The following is a 22,232-nucleotide window of genomic DNA, read 5'->3' as shown; positions in this document are numbered from 1 at the left end:
AGTATCAATTTGAAAATAATGTGAGGAAATATTTCATTGAACACAACATATCATATTTGAAATAATACAGATTTTTAAAAATACAACCAACTGCAAGTACATCAAATTCCACTTCAGTTATTGTAATAAAATAAAAAAGCCAAATATTGTTATCAGAAGCTTTAACGATAATATGATTAAACAATAATAGTAAGCTGAAATTCGTCACAAAAATGAAAGTATTCTTGGAATACATATGAAAAAATACTTTTAAAAATTTGCGAAAATTAGGAAAAAATTATTCTGTAATTAAATTGACATCATTAAAAAGATAATTTTTAGAATTTTAAGGTGGTTCAAAATTTTTTTTCGTACAATAACATTTTGGAAAAGTCGCCGGAAAGTATACGTTTTTACTCATTTCAGTATGCTTTTTTCCTAATTTGGCTACTCTAGGACAAGCGTTCTACCTCGTGGAACACCAACATATAGACACACATACATCCACGCATTTTTTTTTATTATTAGCAGAAATTCTTTGTCATTTCCGTAATGAATTTTTACTTTCTGATTCCTGTTCATTAAATTTTTTTGTGAATTCTATAAACAAAGCTACTATGATCTTAAGTATACTATAAATCAATCCAAAATACAGAATCATTATACTTGCTTTTCTTTAACGTTTTTATCAATATGTTTAAATTCGGCTAACATGCTATAATAGTGTCAGAAGGAACAGTGCATTTTGCATGAGGAATAAAATGAATTTGCGAGAGACAACGGTCATTTACTTGTTAGATAATACATAAAAATACATATTAAAAGCTATTTTTCACATTACTAAACTCCTTTGGGGAGGTTTAAGTACAGAAAGAGCAGAACAGGTGTACAAAACAGGTTACTAAAGTAACGCTACTTGAATTGCTATCTCAATATGAAATAATAAATACTTTGTTGAAGAAGCCTTGATTATCATGTTATGTAAAAATATTTAATTGAAAGTAAAAACCAATATTCACTGCAAATAAGCTGGTATTTTCATGAATTCGAAATTTATCACTTATTATTTAATTATATAATTACAGCAGAATATCAATGTATCAATTTTATAACAATCACAACAATTGTTTACTTAAAATTCGTTTATTTTTCTCTCACACAGTCTGATGTAGCCGAATATTATGTGAAAGAAGCTCTAGTAAAAGCCGAAATGGAGTCTGAAAATTACCGTACAGAACTGCAAGAAACACAGAAAGTAAGTAATAAACCTGCAAACCTTGGATGACTTTTTCTGCATAAAATTGTAAACTACTTTTAATACTTATTTATATGCAACGCTTGTAAACACGCCCAAATACTTTTGCATTGATGCGACTTTATATCTCCTTATAATTCTGTACTACTCTAACAGACCAAATGTACACAACAATTGAGATGTTATTTCTACATTGCCCAAAACAAGAGAGTTAGCTTAGGTTATTATAATCTTTTCTGTTAGGTCCATTAATTCTATGAAAAAAATTATTTGACTCATTATATTAATAATAGAATACTTTATTTTAAAAGAAAATTAAGAATTAAATAGACAAATGAAAGATATATCACTTCAGAATTTCATTTTCCTTGCTTAAAACTAATTTAAAACTTCTGTAATTATGCTTATATATTGCCGGGAAGTGTAGTTTGGAACGGCGACCACAATGCGTACGCATTTGTAAGGCCTTAGCGAGTTGAGAAACCTGTACCTTGCTTAAGATAATTCTAGAATATTCCCACTCTTTTTTTCAGTATTATTTTCTAACGCTTGCTTACTTTAGTTGCAACCGTGTTTTAAAAAAGTAAAAATAAAATTTTCCTAAGTGCCATCATTTGTCCTCGACATCGATTACATACGAGGTAAGTTACAAAGTTATATATCTCTTGGTTATGGTTATAAGTAAAATTCGATTCTCGTTTTTGGATGTTCTCCTGAGCAACAGGTTAGTGTCCTCTGTTATCTCTAACAATTTTAATCTCAGGGTTATTGGGAATAGGCTTTTAATGTAATAAAAATATGTATCTTTCATATGTGTGGAATAATTTATTGTCACAAAAATGATATTAAATCTAGGAATGCTCCAGCATTTCATTCTGCCAATAATACTTATTATTTTATACCAAATTAATAACTGACATTTTAAAAGTATCTATCATATGATCTAGATATGTATTACTTTTCATATATGCGAGCTGATTATTAATAAGTATTTGAAGCTGTTTGACCTCATGTACAGAAGAAAACGGGAAAACAGATGTCAAGGAAGAAAACATGATGCTGGCGCAGACATCTGAAAATGCTGATTTTGAACTCTTTTCATTGAGAAACGGAGATTGTAAAGGTAGAGGAAATAGCTTACCAAGAGTCATCATCCATGGTTGATTTTTCAACATATAGTACACCTTGATTGATTGTGACGTAGTGCCAGAATGAATACTCTTTATTCATACGACTGCAGGATTGATGGTGTTGGCGGTAGTCAACTAGATGTGAAAAGTTTAAAATGCACCAATTTGATTAATTCAAAATTTGTCTTAGTTGTTAATGATAGTTTTTCTGATAGTCATATAAAAGCCATAATACTAGTTCTATCATTGAAATAGAATTTTCTATAGTCAAAATGTTTTTTTCAGGTCATCTAAATCTAAAAGTAAAATGGTGAGATTGAATGCCCTGCCTTAAGAGGGAGTGTAGTTTCTACATCCAAATTTACTTACTTGTTATTTCTCATTTTAAAGCGAATTTCTAAATCTTTGATATATCCTTCCGTGTGTGTCAAAATATTCATTAATTTCTATTTTTATAAAAATTCATTTTCCAACAAAATTAGAATTAGGGTGACTATAAAGTACTTCAGATTAAATGAGTTTAATAGATATGACAGATTACATCTGATATTTCAAGAAATAGAAGACATTTTTTCTGAAAAACTGTAAAAAACAGTAATTTGGGGTAATCAGGAACGAACAGCAAAAATGAATTCTCAGACAAAATGCAGTAGTTTTTCATCATTTCAAATATATTCTCTTCAACTTAGTTTGTTATCGTGATCATAAGCCAAAACGTGTTCCCAAATAACCCACAGTCTTCTGGTTTATTGAGGATGAGTCATTATAATAATAATTAGCTATATAATAAAATAGCCTATTATAATAAAATAGCTAACTAACCAACTAATACAAACGCCAATTAACCTAAAATTTAAAAATATAATTCATTAAATCATGTAGATGAAGGAGTAGTTTTAAAAAGATAGAATTTTATTCCGCTGAAATTAATTTTTTAAAACTCTTATCTTTCCATATTATTTTTAATTTATTTAATTAACTTTTTAACAAGAATACAGATACCAAAATTTGTTAAATTTTAATATATTCTAACTTTAAAGGAATATCCAAGAATTATTTTCTTGTTATTACATTGTGTCAAACTTTTTTTATATTGTTCGATTTGGATTTTAAAAAAAATATTATTTCCTATTTTTTTCTACTCTAATAAAATAGTATTTAAAACATTTTTGTTGTTCTCGTCTTCGATGTATTTTATTTCCTGATTATAAATATTATGGAATCTAAGAAGTATTATTTATCAAATTCAATAATAGATGCCGCCTGTCATCGCAGCAAATTTTTTTTAGCTAAATTAAGGTATTTCACGATACGTTGAAAACAGATTTTCAACCACTTTGGAGGGGGTGGGAGAGATTTTTTTGACAATTTTTTTTTTTTTTTTTCAGATTACATATTTTTTTTCTTTTTACAACCACTTATCATTTTTTCCTAAATGCATTAGAAAAAGAGGTTACAACTATTATACAATACTTTGTCTGAAGAAAACCGGAAGAAGCATTCCGAAATAGATATTGGCTTTAAAATTATAATGTTTTGATAATTTTCTGTATTTTTATATATAATACAGTAAAGAGTAATTTATGGTATAAATTTTGTGAAAAAAAATTAGAATGTATTGGGCATATATAGCAAAGCGTTGGAGTTCCCTTTCAAAAATTAAAAAAAAAAAAAAAAAAAAAAAAAAAAAATGCACAGAGAGACTAAGACGAAAAGGAAAACTGACCTATTACTATATCAATAAACTGCGAAACTACTACAGAATTATTATTCATAGCAACTATGGCAACTTTCAAGATATGAAAGGTGCTGTTATTACAGTGTTTCTACACTATTGTATTGCCAATGCCCAAAAGGTGTTGATGGTTGATGCTATCAACAAGCAAAGTCTTTCGGCAAGTCATTCAAGGATAAGGTGGCAGGACCCTCACAACATATAATAGACATAATTAGGCTATATTTAAGAAATTGTGCAATCAACAATCACTATAAAAGTGTCTGCATAGAAAAACGCAAAATACAAAAGAATATTTTAATGACATATTACGGAATTCCCCCCCCCAAAAAAAAGCATTATTTGGAATTAAAATCAACGCAGCTAGGGTTATTTTAGTTTAATTAGAGTTGTGTTGAATAGCATGTAAGCCAGTTAACAACTACGCTACACGAGCATATGCTTTTGTATCCTGGTTATGTTACTGGACTGCGAACCACAAGGTCCCAGATTCTATCCCTCGCGTATCCCAATCGGCTAAATTGGTGACCTCGGACAATGAACCTTCAATCTCCGTACAGCTGTTATGGCGCCATCTACCCGCAACCAAAATCGTCAGACTCACTTGACGCAGCAACCCAAAGTCGTCACACTCGCGTGACGCAGCATCAGCAACCACTCTCCCACACACACTCGCCAAAACGCTTGGCGCTACTCAAATGGGTACAGGTGCATTATAATCAACAGCTAATACATCACCACTCAACGCCATATCATTCGTCTCACCTCCGACTCACTGGAGGGAGAGTCTGTGGTGAATAGCATACAAGCAAGTTAACAACTACGCTACACGAGCATATGCTTTTGTATCCTGGTTATGTTAGTGGATTGCGAACCACAAGGTCCCAGGTTCTATCCTCGTGCATCTCAATCGCCACAGAGTTATCAAATTGTATTAATTGCTTTAAACAGTTTGGTTGGAAGTTGAGAATTGGAAATTGCATGTTAAACGAATTGATGATTATTGAAAATGAGCTCATTAATGACTCTAAAAACATTCTCTGCCAAAAGCAAAAACTAAACGAAAAAAATCTCTTTCCCAAACAAAATGAGAAAAGGGAAGATCAAGTGAATTTTTGTGTGGAAACGTTTTTCAACTACAGGAAATCTTGCAATTTTCACAAAACTTTATTTTTTGTAAAAATTCAGCACCATTAGCACGATAATTCAAAATTAATTTGGATAACTGTCTGAAAGTTACAGTATAGTTTTCAAATAATACGGGCAATGAAATGACTCAAAAGTTTCGCATTTGATGAAATACTTTTTTATTAATTGGTATTTCTATCAAAACCCAATTATAAATTGTAAATTTACACTAATCCTCCCCCCCCCAATTTACTTGCATTTTGCTTAGATTTTGTGTTATTTCCATCATCCCTGTAATTTATGTGCAGCACTAAAATTTGGCGTAGAATATTAACCGTGTTAGTCAATTTCATTAAAATTTACCGCATATCCCCCAGTTTCTCAAAAAGTATTATATTTATTAGAAAAAACTTATCGTTTTTGTGTCCATGATTGACAATGCATCTAAAAATAATAAACGGTTATTAAAAAATCTAATTTTTCAAAAATTGGTCACCCTAATACATTAATCGGTAATTAAGAGTTCCAAATTATTAAAATATTCTATTACTGACGTCGGCATCTAATAACTTTTCGAAATTTTAGAAATTCAGTGCATGAAGAAGTGAGTGAAAGAAGGTTACAAAATTTCAATCTTATGAATATAAAATATGTGAAGTTAAGTAAAAGTTTTTTTTTTTTTTTTAACCTAGAAGTAAAGAACAGGACATGATATTCAAAGCCGGAGAAAATCCGCGGCTTTTTTCAACTTGGAACAAAAATTTTAAACTCAGGACTGTTTCAGTTGATCACTTTTTATACACAAAGACACTTTTGAAAAGATACAAACAGTAAAAATTTAAAATAACGAGTTCCAAAAATAAAAACTAAATTGGAACGCAAACGCTGTTCCCAAACAAACACACGTATTTTTTAGAATAAAATATTATGAAAAATTAATGATTTTTCGGTCAAGTGAATAAACAAGTATTTCCTGACAAAGGATTGCAACCTATGTAATTGGTATAAGATATCGAACTAAAAATATTAAATAACGAATAAAATGTTTAAAAAAATAATCCAGCTAAAAATAGAAAACCAAAGCTGTTCAAAATAAAGTACAAGTAAGCACTGATTTTTGACAATAAATTACTATAAAATAATGAATTTTTTTAAAGGGAATAATATAACATTTCCTGACTCTAAAGGTTTGTTGCCTATGTGATTCAACAAATTGAACATATCGAGTCAAAGAACTAAACTGCATGTGTTTACAGTTGGAAGAGGAATTTACAAGAACAAGTTTCTATATGTTAACCCAATAAATCTTTATGCATATACAATCCTGGATTGGAAGTGACGACCAGGCAAAATGCCAATTGTTTCTTTATCTGGGCAACCTTCCATTGAAAGGTTTCTAGTTCAGAGTGATCAATATTAATGCAACAATGATTAATCAAATGTTACGGATAAAAATATGCTTATTAAACGAATTATAATAGGATAATGTTTAATGAAAATCAAAATGCTGGTTTGCAAAAGATACTTGTTATTGATGGATACCTTTCAACATTTTTGCTTGTTTTGTTTTTGACAAGGTCAAATAAAAAGAAGTTTATGGACAATTTTATCTATAAAAATGAAACGCATTTCTTTCTAGAGATAACACTCCTATTTTTTTTTCTTTTTAATTTCTAACATTGTTTGCAAGACAAAAAGAAAATAAATAACTATAACAGAAAATCATACTGTGAAACATATTTCTCGTTTAATATCAAAATACAATAAAATATTTTTAATAAGATAGTTTTGATATTATTTGTCGATGCAGCATTTAAAAAAAATTGAATAATTTTAACTTGTATTTATACTTACGCTTATCATTCAAGATTTAGAACAAGTCAATTTCATTTTTATGCCAATAACTTTATATGAATCATCAGCTTTAAAACTCAGTGTATCATTTTTGGAATAATCATTTCAGAAATTTTTTTTTAGTTTATATTTAAATTTATATTGGAAAAAATGCTTAATCGTTAGTTAAAATTGATGAAATGCGGTTGACTTTCCTTTTCAAATTTTATTATCGAATTTTCCTAATTTTAGAATATAAGTTTTCGCATATTAAGCGCAAACAATAAATTTACATTTTTAAATGTGCGGAATGTTTTATTTAAAAATATTTTTTTTCGCCTCTTGGGGGAGAAAATACGAACATCTTTTTTGATGACAACGAAATAATTATTAGTAAATTTAAAAGTTATAATATATGCCTTAAAATATGCTCCATTTTGAAAATTTTGAGAAAGAAAGAAGTTTTAGCTACTTATAAATAGTTAGTTGCAATAAATTAAAATTCTATTCTATATGTGCTATAACTGCACTATCATGATTTAACAGAAAATAAATAGATAACATGGAACAAAAATTATATCATAATGGCTTATAAATAATCATCCCCATTATGCGAAAATTTTGAATTTGGAAATATGCTGAAAAAACAATATAAATGATAAATCATTAGCTGTTTAATTCCACAATGCATTATATGACAATAAATTATTGTTTTACTTCCTAGAAGCTTTCAAACTTGACAGAGCAGCTGGATAATGTTTTGAAATATAACTGCAAACTCGGTGTTGGAATGGATTATGTCATTGCAACTGTTAATGAATTGCAATCATTAATGGAATGGACTGCAGAGAAAAAGGAAATGAAAACAGACAGCAATGTGATACTACAGAAACTTCAACAGCTGGAGAGAATACAAAAGGTTTGGGTTATTATAAAGAATTTGCTTTAAAAAAATTCATCTATCTTAAAAATTATTTGGTTATTATACCTCTTAAATGGTGAAACAACGATTAAATGCTATCTGAATTACCTTATTAATGATTTTAAGAGGCTATATGTAATGGTAGCGGCTGGATGAAATCTTAAAAAGATAAAGAGGACCTTACACTTTTCTGTCAATCCCATTTTAACAGTCACTTAAATTTTAGAGTTAATATTGTTATTAATCGATTTTACTGTCAACAATTTTTTGTTGTTGTTACTTATGTACTTGTCATAGACAAGCCCGCTGACAAAGTCAGCGATTTAAGCCGGGTTTGTGCCATAGCTTCTGAGGGTAAAAACCCCTGAACAACTGAGGGCAGAAATCTAACTTCCAGTTCATATGAAAATGACACTCACACACTCGCTTGTACAGCCCCTTTTTACAGGGGGGGGGGCTCTTTCACACACCTTGAAGAATTTAAAAACTCGAGTTCTGGACTCCCAAATCACGGGAAAGGCGCGCCACCCTTAGGCCAGGACACCGGCATAATTTTTTGTTTTAAAATAGTGACGGTTTTCTACGTTGCATGAGCTAAATTAGTGAAAATCTATTTTCAGTCTTAAAAGATGAACAGATTCATTGCGCAGTTAAGATTGTATTAATTCGTGATATTTAATGAATTGCGTAGTTGTAAAGCAAATTTAAGTATTGGAATAATAATTTATCTTGTTTAAATTATATTATTTATTGCCCTATTAAAACAGTTTTTAAAATTAATAACAGATTTATTTCTCATATGTAAAATAGTATACCCATATTTCTCAGATCAAAATACATTTAGTTAAAAGATAAAAAGCGATTTTTTTTTTTTTTTTACAAAAAATTATGGTTATCTTCACATATTCTATCATGAAAGAAATAGCTAAATTTTGGACTTTTTAAACAGATATGCTTAAACATTACAACGGTTAACATTATGTTTCTTTGATTTTAGGATTTGGAAAAGACAGCTACTGAGTCAGAACTGATTCGTTCACGCGCCCAACAAGAACGTGCTTTGTCAGTGTCAGAAGAAGAAACAACACAAGATAATGAACATGAAGACATACCTGAAAATGTCGAGACAATGGAAATGTGTGATACAAGCGTACAAGAAGATCAAATGGCCATTTTAGATGATTGTGTGAAGAAAATTGAATCTCTTAGTTCAGCTAAAAGTGTGAAACTTTTGGACCCTAAAAGTGATGACGCGAAAAACGTTTTATTAATAGATCTGCATACACCAGAGCCTGTTGAAGTTAAACCTGAAAGCACTTCTACTGTTGAGGCGACATGTTCAAAAAGAAAAAGCACTAGTGAGGATTCTAATGACTCTTTGGGACCAAATATTAGTGAAGATGAAGGTTTGGGAGATGAAAGTCGTCGTGGAGATTCTACCGGTCCAAGTAGCTTTATAGAAATACAAGATACATTATCTGAAATTGCAAGATTGAGTACAGATGTGCCCAGTCCATCCAGTAATGAAATAATTATAACAGATCCTGAAGGCCATGACAAACCCAAAGTATGGCCAACGGATTTGAAAGGGCAGACAGACTCGCTAGACATTTGTTTATGTGCCATAGGAAATTTACGCGAAAGTTTAAGAGCTAAAGAGAATGAACTCTTGAAGTTATCTGCAATACAAAATGACCAAAAGCAAATTGCTGCGCTACAGGACGTAATAATAAATCTTCATAAAGAGTCTGCAAATTTAAAATCCGAATTAGATAAAACTAAGAAAGAAAATTCAAATTTGAAAGAACAGGTTCTAGAGTTGGAAGAAGCTGAAAATGATGCGAGACTTCAAGCTCAGAAGCTTGGAGAAAAGCTTGTTTTTTTACAGGAAAAAGATACCCATTTTCAAGCAAAGCTTTGTGAAACAAAGCAAGCTTTGGAAAAATGTCTTCAAGAGTTGACTTTCAAAGAATCAGAAGAAAGAGAATTACGATCTCAGTTAAAATACATGGAAGAACTGGTGCATAAATATGAGGATCAGATTCGAACGATGGAAATAGTAGAGCTTGCTCTTCGTAAAAAACTTATCGAAGAAGAGGATGAACTACAGGCAGCTGAACGGTCCATTGCTCAATGTAAATCACCGACATTTGAAAGGGGAACACAAATGTATGATGCACCATCGATTAACAGCAATTTTCATGAAATCGTGAGGTCCCCTAGTAAGAGTAGGCTTCATGTTAGTGCAGAGAATAAAACTGAAAACGAAATCCTTTCTACCCATGCAAATACGAAGAAAAACGTTGATATTTGTGTTCAAGTTCCAGATGTTCAAAAACTATTTTCAGACTGTTCTATTCAAACTGAGGCTACTATTTTTGACACATTAGCAACGCAGATAGTTTGTGAGAAAACAAATGAACTCATTGAGCAAAATGTGAAAACAGCTGCTTCACCAAGTGGAAGATCCGAAGGTAAGAATCTAATTTTTAAAACATCTTTTATCAGAAAATATTGATTTCACATCAATAAAAATGTTCTTGAAGAATAATAGAAAAGAATAATCGTCCTTGAAAACTGTCAATGCTTTGTACCATTATTTTAGTAGCAGTGATGCGCTTGATGAATTATAAAAATGTTACATTTGTACCAAACAAACAACAAACAAAATATTGCCAAAAAAAAACCACTTGCTCAAATAGCCAATTTTTCATAAATGTGTTAAAAAAATAGAGTTTCTGCGTCACATTAAAAGTAATACTCTCTAAAATGGTTTAGAATCGAGGAGATGATCATATGTGCGTTGTAACTTACAGGTTAAACTTTCATTTCTCCAACTTTTAAAAGAAGAATAATCCTGATATTATCTACTTTTTGAAAATATTTATTAATTTATAGAAATTTATTTTATTAGATAGTAAAAGTTGATTTATTATATGTTTAATTATAGCTATAATTATAGATTTATGTTCTTTATAAGTTAATTGAAAAACATATGCAGTTGACAGTTGAAACGGACTTCAATAATAAGCAAGAAATCTTTTTTTAGTTTCAGCTTTTGTATTTAATTGATATTTGGAAAAGCTTTCTAATTTTTTTTTATTAGAAAGCGTTTTCGATGGAAGTAAAGAATTATTTTTATACCATTTGAACCAATAAATAAAAGTACAACTGAAAAAATTACGAAATCTAAATTTTTATTCAACTCCATTTCCTCCTCCCCAATCTATTTGTTATATTTGATAAAATATTCTCGATATACTAATATTTTAATCAAACAAAGTTCTATACTTTTATAGTTAAAATTAATTCAATCATCAAGTTTAAATTTCATTATTTTAAGCCATTTCAGTGATCTCCTTGAGGAAGGCTTTCTAGGGTGGTATCAAAAATTAAAATGTAAGGGCCAAATTAAATATATCCGTATTTTTTTTTTTTTTTTTTGTTGTTGTTGTTGAAATTTTAAATTATAAATGCAGAAACATTTTTAATGTGGGTCACACATTTTAATTTCTCAAAATATGATAATTTTTCTATTAAATACATTTGTATATGGCCCGCGTTTACTTTAAATAATTATTACTCATCAAAATAAGAATGTAAGGGCCAAATTAAATATATCCGTAATTTTTTTGAAATTTTAAATTATAAATACAGAAACATTTTTAATGTGGGTCACACATTTTAATTTCTCAAAATATGATAATTATTTCATTAAATACATTTGTATATGGCCCACTGTGGGTGTGACAGTTGTCAGTCCGATTAGAGCATATTGTTGAAAATGAAGGAAGACATATTGAACAATTTATTTAACAAGTATAAACCATATTAATGGTTTTATGTGTATTGTGTGTACAACGTCACCTAACGGTGAATTTTTGTACTATTTTTTTTTTATTTAATAAATGTAAAGCACATCATCTCAATAATCTGTAGTTCAAATTTTATCCCATTTGGATCAATAGAACGCATTTTAGAGCCTTCTGAAGTGGGTAACTTATTTCTTGCTAACCCTGTATATAATCCAAAATTAAAAGTGTGGACACGCACTTCCAATAAGAAAGAACGAAGAAAAAATTTGATACATCACCATACATACATAATATGTGAATATTATATCTAAAAACTTTGGAGAAAGTAACCAGAGAAATTATCCGTAAAGATACCCTCGCAAATACGAACGGCCGGCTATCACACATCACAAATACGCGCTCTATATAATAACTCGTAATACAGTGTACTTCATGCTGTGAGTTCGCTCATCGCCGGGTAGTAATTCCCATTACGGGAATGTTGTTTACCCAACAAAAATGGAACAGTCTAGGGTTACGTATCCGGATAAGTAAGTAACCGCTTACTTATCTGGCCGATTTTATCCTAATACTCGAGCTGTTCCACTGTCTGAATATCTGAGAGTCGGTATGGTGAATTTCGAGCAGCGGAAAGATAATTTCTTTGGGAGGGATTATTGATGAAGAAAGGGTAATGACGAGGATTACGTGCCGAATTTATCTTTCAACAGAAATTATTTACAGTTCCTGATAAAAAAAATATTAGAAATAGAATACTGTGTTTAGGTAGGAAATCCTTTATTCTGTATAGACATATATATTAAGTCCAATTATCTCTCCAAATACATTATAGATGAAATTACTGAATCATTCAGAGCAATTAATCAATAATTTGCAAGATTAGATATCCAAAATTAAGCAGTAACATAGGGATATGAGGATACCAACACAACGTATGATGTAAAAGGTGACCATTGTGACACAGAAATAATTATCGTCGCGCAGATTTATTTTCCAGCCTGAATTTTTTACATGGACGAACTTAATTTTCAAGGAGTGGTTATTATGTCTTTGTGAGCAACTAGTGCGATTACCATATTTGTCACCTGCGGGCATTTGAAAGCCCACATTTCAGACACAACATTTCAGCATCAACGTTTTGGATTACATTGAGGGAGATTGTTTACTTAGTCCGTACTACTGTTAATACGACTCGACAGAAGAAATAATACGCTATTTTTGGAGCATTTGTTTCTTTAATAACTTTTCAGTAGGGATTCAGTCAATGGTATGCTGTAACTTCTGGTGTAGATTTTTTATTTCAATATGGAAACAAGAATGTAGCAATCATACGTTGTGTTTATCACATATCCCTGCGTTAAAATGATTTATTTGCGTATCTGGCTTCACCACAAATCATTAAAATGATATTCTGATATTTCTGACATCCTTACGTTGATCACTTAACTTAATTTTACGCATCCAATTAAAAAGAATGTTTGACCAACGTAATAATAAAAAAAGATAGATAAGGTAGCATTTTCGAAATATTCTTATCTTAATCAAGTGTGCATTTCTATAGATTGGGGCTGAAAAAATTAGTAATTTAGTTTAATGCGGAGATATTTAAACAATACTGTCTTTGACCTCTTCTTTACGAGCAGTACAGATGCTGTATCAATAGTTTTTTTTTTTTTTTCTTCTTCTTTTTCTGAATACGGACTGAAAGCGCTTGCATTTCACTCTCACCACGGAACCAATATGTTTATCTTCTAATCAATGAATGCATAGTTTAATCTTCTGCTTTATAGTAGCGCATCATGCGCGATGACTAGATTCATAGTTAATGAGAACTCACCAAAGGAGGCCGAAAGGGAGGCATAAAGTGTATTGCTTTTAAAATGGAGGAGGGGGAGAGCATTTAACTGCTTCCGATCTAGAACATCTGTTTCAAAACTTCGCCAATTTTTGAATACCAATAACACCAATGTTGAGGTTTTAACCATCTGTAATTTAAAAGAATAATCCAAAGTGCGGTAGAAACATGGAATTTGTATTTGTGAGAAATGTGAAATGTCTATATCACTAGATCAATAAATGATCACTTATCGATAAAACCGAGTGGAAAATATTTATCTTTAGAAATATTATTCATTGCATTTATATGTATTCAGCATTATACTGCGAAACTCGATGAAAGAGAATAAAATCCTGCAAAGAACTTAATAAGAAATCCCGATAATTATCACTCATATTTATGTAAAAAAATGATTGTTTTGTAATATATATATCACATCAAATCAAGCATAGAGCTATATGTAATTGAAAAGTTTGAAAAGTTTTCTCAAATCTTCTTCATATTCTACAAATAAATAAATAAAATGAATCTGATAAGATGATTTGGCAGATATTGAACAACACTTACTACCCTGATAGCTTTAGATTGGATATCATTCCTTTTTAATTTATAAAAACTTAATAGCTCACAATTAATAAAAATGCATGTTTAAACGAAATCCTTCAATAACGTCTTTTAAATTGTTTGATCACTAGCAAAATACAACAATCTACAAAGTTCTCCAGTCATGTATATATGACACAAACTGATTAAAAACAAAATATATAAATATAAATTCTGTCTGCATTGTTAATTCTCGCATTATGGAATAATCATGAATCACAATGAGATTTTTAAAAAAAATCGAAATATTATTCATCGATTGAAAATATCCTCCCCTCCTGAGAACAATATGAATACGAGGATAAGAAGTCGTTATAAAAATAATCAAGTATATATACACGATATACAGTCTGATTTATTTAATTGCAGTGAGCTCTTGACATTCATTTTGAAATTTGTGTATAGTCTAGATATCTGAAGTTATGATGTGGTTAGCTAAATCATTCGTATTTTGTGTGCATATTCTACAAGGAAAGCTTACCAGCCACACACCAATCTCAAAACTTTCCTTCGATCTCATTTAGAATAACAGAATTAAGACCTGAATACCTCATTCGTCATAGATTCTGCCACAAGTTGAATACGATCTCTTTACGTTGCAACATCACAAATCAGCATTTTGAAAGTGATTTATTCATTGTAAACAAAGTATTTTTTCAGATTAAGAACAAATTCTTATTATATAATAATGATACAGTTTAACTTATTTACAAGGTATTTTCTCGTATGTTGCAGAATAATTTTCCAATTATGCTTTGCATTTTAGAAATTCTTTTGCTCATTTGCTTTTACAATTTTCTTAAAGCATAATATTTTAAATCATTGATAATTATAACATATTTTAAATTAATAACAAAGCATAAGAACATATAAATAAAAGCTTAAACCATTATATTTTCTTGTACTTAAATTGAATACATTTAATACTTTAAACCATTTATGTGACTGAGAATGGCCAAGTTTGACTTTTTGTGTTTACAGAACTTGTGGTTCATCCATCCATTAATACAGTTGCAAGTGTAAATAAATAAAATAACATTATATTTGAACAGAACATGGAGATTTTTTTTAACTTTCCTTTTTTTTTTTAAACTTATTTAGAAAGTAACCAGTCAACTACAATGAAGACACCAACTGACTGTCCGATTCAAAATGAGCTACTTAAACGCCTTCATCAACTGGTGGAAGAAGACGCACATCTACAACAGCAGCTTCATTACGTAGATCAAATTAATCTCACTCTATGGAAAAAACTCCACAACTTAGAATTCCACATAGGGGAATGCAAGAAGAAAAACATGTCTGAAGATGGTGCTAGTGATAGTTGTATTGATTCTGAATGTGACTTTATGAGTAGCCGACCAGTTTCTCGGGAACAGATGAGTGAGGAGAGCACCACCCCTACCAAATGTGCAAGTCCCTGTTCAAACAGGGGAATCATTGCGTGCCTAGATCAAAGTGAACAAGAAATTAAAGAACGGCTTTCCAAACTCGAACAGATCAATGCAGCTTTCGAGAAAGAGTTAGAACTGCGTGAAAAATTATACACTGAAAAAGAAAAGAAGTACGGTGAATGGGTACAAACCGAACAGCGTTTTATAGGTGACCTGAAGAGACTTTCTGATGAAAGAGATTCTCTGAAAATTCAAGTTGAAAAATTACAGAAGGAAAAAGAAGAGCTTTCAGCAAGAGTTCTGGAACTTCAATCGGAGATGGACAAAGCCCAAGAAAGGCATCGCTTAGAAACTGCCCAAATCAAACAAGAGCAACAAGAAACAATATCACAGTTACAGCAGAAGGTAGATCAATTACTTGCCAAGGAAAAGGAACATCTGAAACAAATCACGAATCTCAAGTTAGAAAGAAGTAAAAATAGTGACAAATCCGAGTCCGATAAATTAAAATCAAGCTACGTTGAGCTTCAACTTGAGCTTAGTCGCACAAGGGACGTAATGAGAAAAAAAGAAGAGGAATTTAGGATTCGTTTGGATGAAGCAAGAAGTAAACATTGTATGGAAGAAGCAAGACTTGTTTCTGAGTTGGAAATGCTCCGAAATAAAAATTCAAACTATGACGAAATGATAAACAATTTTCAATTGAGACAAAATGAATTAATGGATATTGTTAAACAAAAAGAAGAGGCCCTCGAACAGGCTAGAGAAGAATATAAGAAAAACATGGAAATTACAGAAGAGGAACACCGTGCAATAGAAGCTGAACTGAAAAGCCAGCTTCGTCAAATGGAAGAGGAAACATCAGTGGCAACAAGAGCACTTACAGAAGAGAGAGTTCGTCTTGAAAAGGAGCTTCAAGAAAATATTGATGACCTCAGGTGCGTATATATATATTCTGAAATTGTTTAAACATGGATGCATTCATTTATCAAGAGAGACACATTCATCTTTGTTATAATTAATTTCATTTGTATCAATACAGTTAATAAAAATTAAATTATTTCCAGATGAATAAAAATGACTTTTAAAATATAAAAACTTTCCTTTTAAAATACCAGATGGCTATAAAATATCTGCATCTAAAACTAATTAAAGGAATGAAGCCAAATTTCATATACAGACTGAGATGAATATCCAACAAAAACAATTTAGAAATAAAACTCAAAAAAAGGTAGAGGAGATCGAACTGTCGGATCGAAAATGGGTCGTTAATTACTATGAACTCATGGAAAAATGGATTGAGAAAAACTTCAGTAATGTTAGAGTAATAAAAAAATGTATATACAGAATTGAATGCCACCGTGAATGAAATTTAGAGAAAATAGTGTTTCACTAATCAACATTATTGGCCCCTGGCCCATGTGAAACATTTTCAATGTATTGACCTTCCCTGTGTGCAAGATATTGTATCTGTCATTTTTGGCACTTTTTTAAGGAATTCATCTTCTCATGCCTTCCACAACCTGCATATGAAATTTGATCTCATCCCGTTCATTAGCTTTAGCTGTAGAAGCCTCCAAACAAGAAAAGTTATTTTAGATCCATCCTGAATTTCCCATGTTATTTTATTAATAAAATATTCAAGAAAATTCTCAGTGTTTTAAGACTTTTCTCTTTTTATGCTAATGAATTAAAAATACACGTTATCTACACATTATTTTCCATCCTCACTTTTTTTTCATAAAGGGGTGATCTTAGAAAGGAGAAATTAATTAACGTATCTATCTATTAATTTTACACGGGCAAAATTCATTTATAATACTGCTTGGGAATCTGTAAACAAAATTATTCTTCCGAAAAAATATTATAAATAAGCATTTTGTATTAACATTTGATTAATTTTCTCTGTCTGCTGTATATTTAGAAGATTTGTTTTTTAATTTAAGTGAGAAAGAAAAATTAAGTTTTCTTTTGAACAGCTGTACTATGCTAAAAGCACAAGTTCTTTCAGTTCTAAAGTTTAAACAAATACCTATATCTTTATATGACAATTTATCTCATTCATTGATGTTATAACTATTTTGCTATCAGATTTTTTATGAAGCTATTATACATAGAAATAAGAGTTCGATTTTTTCCATAAGGTCACTTTTTTTTAATGAATGATAAATGTTAAGACACAGTATCAAATTATGGCATTTTGAAGTTGATAACGATAAATGTTAATTTCAATTAAATTTTTATAGAGCGTGGTATTTTAATTCAGAAAACTTAGAATCGGTGCCTTACTTTTGCAATCTAGTTAATACGACTACCGATCTTAGAAATCCTTATCAGAAGATTAATTTTTCTTAGTAAATATTTTGATTACTTCATTATTTTTTGTTGGTAGTGAAAGTTAAATAACTGTCTATGAATGATATAATTATGAAACTGTTAAGAAATGTTTTAAACATTAACACATTCTTAATTCATTCTTAAAACACGTTCTTAAACTCAACAAAAAATTAAGTCGAAACAGTTTATGAACGTATCTACTTTTCCTCAGATGTAAGGAAGAAATATATAAGGCAAGAATCAGTGAATTGGAGAACAATGTTACTCACTTGCACGAAGAGCTTCACAGGATAACAGGGGATCTGGATTCTGGGTTTGGATCGGACATCGGTAATGATGGTATTAGCAACTTCAGACGAGAAAAACTACTCAATCAACTTAGGGAACTGAGGGATCGGGAAGCAGAACTCCGTGAAAAGCTGGATGAAATGGAACAAAAGGAAGCAGCTTACAGAGAAACTTTGGAACATGCTGACAGGATTGTAGCTTCCGTGGAGCAGGGTTACAAGAACAAAATTGAAGAGCTAGAAATATCCGAAAGAAATCTAAAGCAACGAGTAGGACACTTAGAAGAAGTTGAAAGTCGACTTCGAGGTGCCTTACACAAAGAAAGACGGAGTTCAGATGGCAGAAAACCTGACGATCTTGTGGTGGAATTATTAGAAGCTGAGGCAAGAGAAAACGGACTCAAGGAAAAGGTGGAAGCTTTGGAACAGATGCAAAGGAATTCCACGAATAAAGTTAAAGATCTAGAAAAGGTGAGATCATTTTCTCTTTTGGGAAAAATTTACTTATTTTTACTTGTCTGTAAATATATTTTAAAAATTCCAAATCAAAATATATTCGAAAATATAAAATACACATTTAACTGACCTAAAAAATCTGGGGATCACAATTTTCATTTCATTGAATATTCTTAAGTATTTAATCTTGTCTGTCTCTGAGATCATTTTGCCAAATTGGGATAGTTCTTTAACATTATTTGTGAATCCTGTGATTAGATTAGAAGTCATTTTATACACCCTAATTTAATGCATTCAGCAATGTTGTGTATTTTTATTCGATGATATAAAATTATATTGTTGCTTGTTTATTCTCTGAAAATAAGAATATTCTACTTGCAAAATCAAGTGAAAGAGTATTAATATAGACTTTCTCCGAATATTGAAGTTTTAAATAGTAGACATGTGGTTAGTTCCTATTGTTAACATTGCAGTCCAAAAGCAAATGACAAATCTTATTTTATTAATCTGTAAACTTGAATAAGGAAGGAAATAAAAAGAGGTCTTACATTAATGTTTTGCTTTTGCAGATAAATTTTCAGTCAAATGTGCCATGAGAAAGTAAAAAATATCCCCAATGTAATTATTCTTAAGTTTCTAATCAGCATATTAAAGTACATCTATTATTAAGTCCCGGTTGCTTCTCATGTATTATTGTTTGAAAGGTTTAAAATTCAGAATTCCTTTTTCAGTCTCATTTTCCGAAATATGCATTTGCATCAATCATTATTTTTTTAATCTTTCAGATTCGGGAGAAGCTCGAATCTGAGCTTAGCGACAAAGAAGAACTGGCATCCAATTTGAAAAAGACACAACAAGAGCTTGAAACTGCTCGCAAATCCTTAACAAAATTAAAAAAGTCCGAGAACGATTTGAGAAATTCACTGCAGCAGACTGAAAATATTCTAGCTACCACAGAAAGCCAGATGAAGAATAAGATTCGTACTATCGAAGAAGAAAAGAAAGCTCTCGAAGAAACAATAGACGAACTGAGAGCACAGGTGCGAGATCTGAAACGGAAGCTGGAAAAACTCTCTTATGAACAGGAAGAAAAAAGGATTTCGGCGACGATTCCTAATCAAACAGTTGCTCGTACTGAAGTTCCTACTACTTCTGACGTAAGAGGCTTACTTTTATTTTGTATTCTCTTCCTTGATAATTGTTGGTATGAATGCTATAATTTTCTCTGTATGTCCCATACGTTTGATTATGTATTTTCAGATGAAAATTAAGAGTTAGTAACATTCGGTTTCAATATGTAGCACCCCAAAATGATTCTCTTAATTTAAAATGCTTATAGTCTTAATGTTTATAAATATTATATTTTTCCAACTTGCCTTTAAAATAATACTCTGAGTCGGTTCATAAAACTTGTAGTTTGCCTTTCCTTACTCTTTTGACTGTACCTGTTTCTTCAATCGTTTGCATCCAAGATTTTAATAATTCAGATGAGTTAGTAAATTCTTGAATATTGAATGATCTAAATTATTACTTGCAATCAGGGTACTTCTCTCCTTTATTCACTGCGGTTTTAATTCTATTGCATCGTTTTTGATGATTTCATCTCAGCTACCCACATGTCAGAGTATGCATTTATCTATTTTTTCGACGAAGAAATGCTTTCATATTAAACATCAACAGTGCCTCTAATGTCCAAGTTGCACAACAGGAAATATTGACGATTGATTCCATGCATTTGCAAAAGAAAAGCAAAATTAGTGTGATAATTAAACAGTAAGAACAATTTGGAATATTCTGTATATCTTCGTTTTAACATTTATTTTCCCTGAAGTCTCTTTAGCATATGTTAACAGTTAATGGAATAAACAAAAATTGATTTAGATATAGTGACAAAATTTCAAACCGACAAGTTTGTAAAACTATGCATGTTATGGTATAATGTTAATTTTTATTGAATATATTTTTTGTTATTTGATGTACTTAAACAATACACAAAGTATCAAACAGGTTTGCATTATATTACGTTGCCTTAATTTGAATAAATGCTTTTTCTATCTAATGATATGTCGGAAATAATAACAATCTGCCTTTTCTTCTTGAAGTACAAAACTGTAGCTTGATTGAATATTAAGACAGTGACCGATTTTTAAAAATTTAGTCTTATATTATTTCAAAATAAAAGCTAATTATGTGATCTTAACCCATATGTGAAATGATTAAAGGCTGATAGTAATTGATATGGAAATTATTAAGGCATCTTTGTTGTTTCATTCTACTGATACAACCTTTTTAATTACACGAATAGTTTCCTATTCATACTCTAAATTAATCTATAATTTTAAAAAAACAATCTTACTTTATGTTTATCATTTTAAACATTTTAGAGAAATTTTTATTGTTGTAAATAAAATATTGAACATATGGTAGTTTAGAATAAAATGTTAAAAATGTTTATTTTTAAATTTATATATGAATTTATTATAATTTTTCCACAGAGATTTAATAAAAATGAGAATTTTAACTTCTTTATATATCATTTTCACTGGGTCTTTTCCAGCAATTTTTTTAAAAACTTGCAATTTGTAATTTTTTCACTTAGAATATTAAGCAAATATTAGAAGCAAAACTACTCTAGCCTTAACATTAATTGAAAGTATGATTTTATATTTTTGCATTTATTACAATTGTGTTCTTCTTTCTTAGTCGTTATAATATCTATGCTACTTCCAACAAAACTGAATCCTCTGTCACTTTTTGTACACATATATAGGCAGATGAACCTGACTATGTAGATGTCGACGAATGCTTCCCCGAACCACAAGTAGTTGCCAAACCTTGTTCGATGCCTGGAATAAACAATCAAAATAAAGCACTGTCCATGAATTCTTCAAATTTATCACGTGCCCACGAGAGTCCTAAAACGACACAAATCATTAAAGATAACACGACAGCACAGGTAATAATAATAAATTCAAATGTAAAATCATTTTTGAAATGAGCTCAAGAAACTTGTGTGTTTTGTGGTGTTATTTTTTTTAATTGTAAAAATTTTTTATCAGTTAAATCGAAAATTCTTTTTTTGTTATTCTTAATGAGATTTAATGGCAGGAAATTATAAAGTTTATAATATTCAGATTGATTTTAAAATATTTGGTACATATTTAGAAACAGGTAGAGGAGACCAAAGCAAGGAGATTTTGTTATGGAATTTAGTGTATACGGAAATGGGTAGCTGGAATGGTAGAGAACGCTCGCGAAAGTCTTCATTCCTGACCTTTCGCTGCTATAAATTATAATTTCCATGCAGATTTTGAGCAGTTTTCTACTGTATAGTTATACGGATACATTATTTATAGATACACTGCTACAAGCATTGATGTAAGAGGGTGGAGGGTGTAAGTAAATGCTTCAAAGATGCACAGAGAACAATTTTCAACAGAAATGAGCTTGTTCCTTTGACATATCCATCACAAATTTGGCTTGTATGCTTCCTGGAGCAGAGTAAGGGCATGGTTTATTGA

General features: G+C 30.4%; 1 protein-coding gene across 4 annotated transcripts in view; it reads left to right on the top strand.

The window, feature by feature from the left end:
- LOC129958208 (early endosome antigen 1-like) overlaps positions 1-22,232 on the top strand; it is a 120,559-nt gene that overhangs the window by 87,208 nt on the left and 11,119 nt on the right. For all 4 annotated transcript variants that reach the window (XM_056070487.1, XM_056070488.1, XM_056070485.1 and 1 more), the window contains 7 exons: positions 1,142-1,234; positions 7,785-7,979; positions 8,980-10,456; positions 15,339-16,569; positions 18,180-18,726; positions 19,497-19,868; positions 21,482-21,667. In XM_056070487.1, the coding sequence (XP_055926462.1) occupies positions 1,142-1,234; positions 7,785-7,979; positions 8,980-10,456; positions 15,339-16,569; positions 18,180-18,726; positions 19,497-19,868; positions 21,482-21,667 (4,101 nt within the window). The remainder of the gene's footprint in view (positions 1-1,141; positions 1,235-7,784; positions 7,980-8,979; positions 10,457-15,338; positions 16,570-18,179; positions 18,727-19,496; positions 19,869-21,481; positions 21,668-22,232) is intronic.

This window comes from Argiope bruennichi, chromosome X1 (genome assembly GCF_947563725.1).
Source record: "Argiope bruennichi chromosome X1, qqArgBrue1.1, whole genome shotgun sequence".
Lineage (NCBI taxonomy): Eukaryota > Metazoa > Arthropoda > Arachnida > Araneae > Araneidae > Argiope > Argiope bruennichi.
This window is presented reverse-complemented; position numbering and strand designations above follow the sequence as displayed.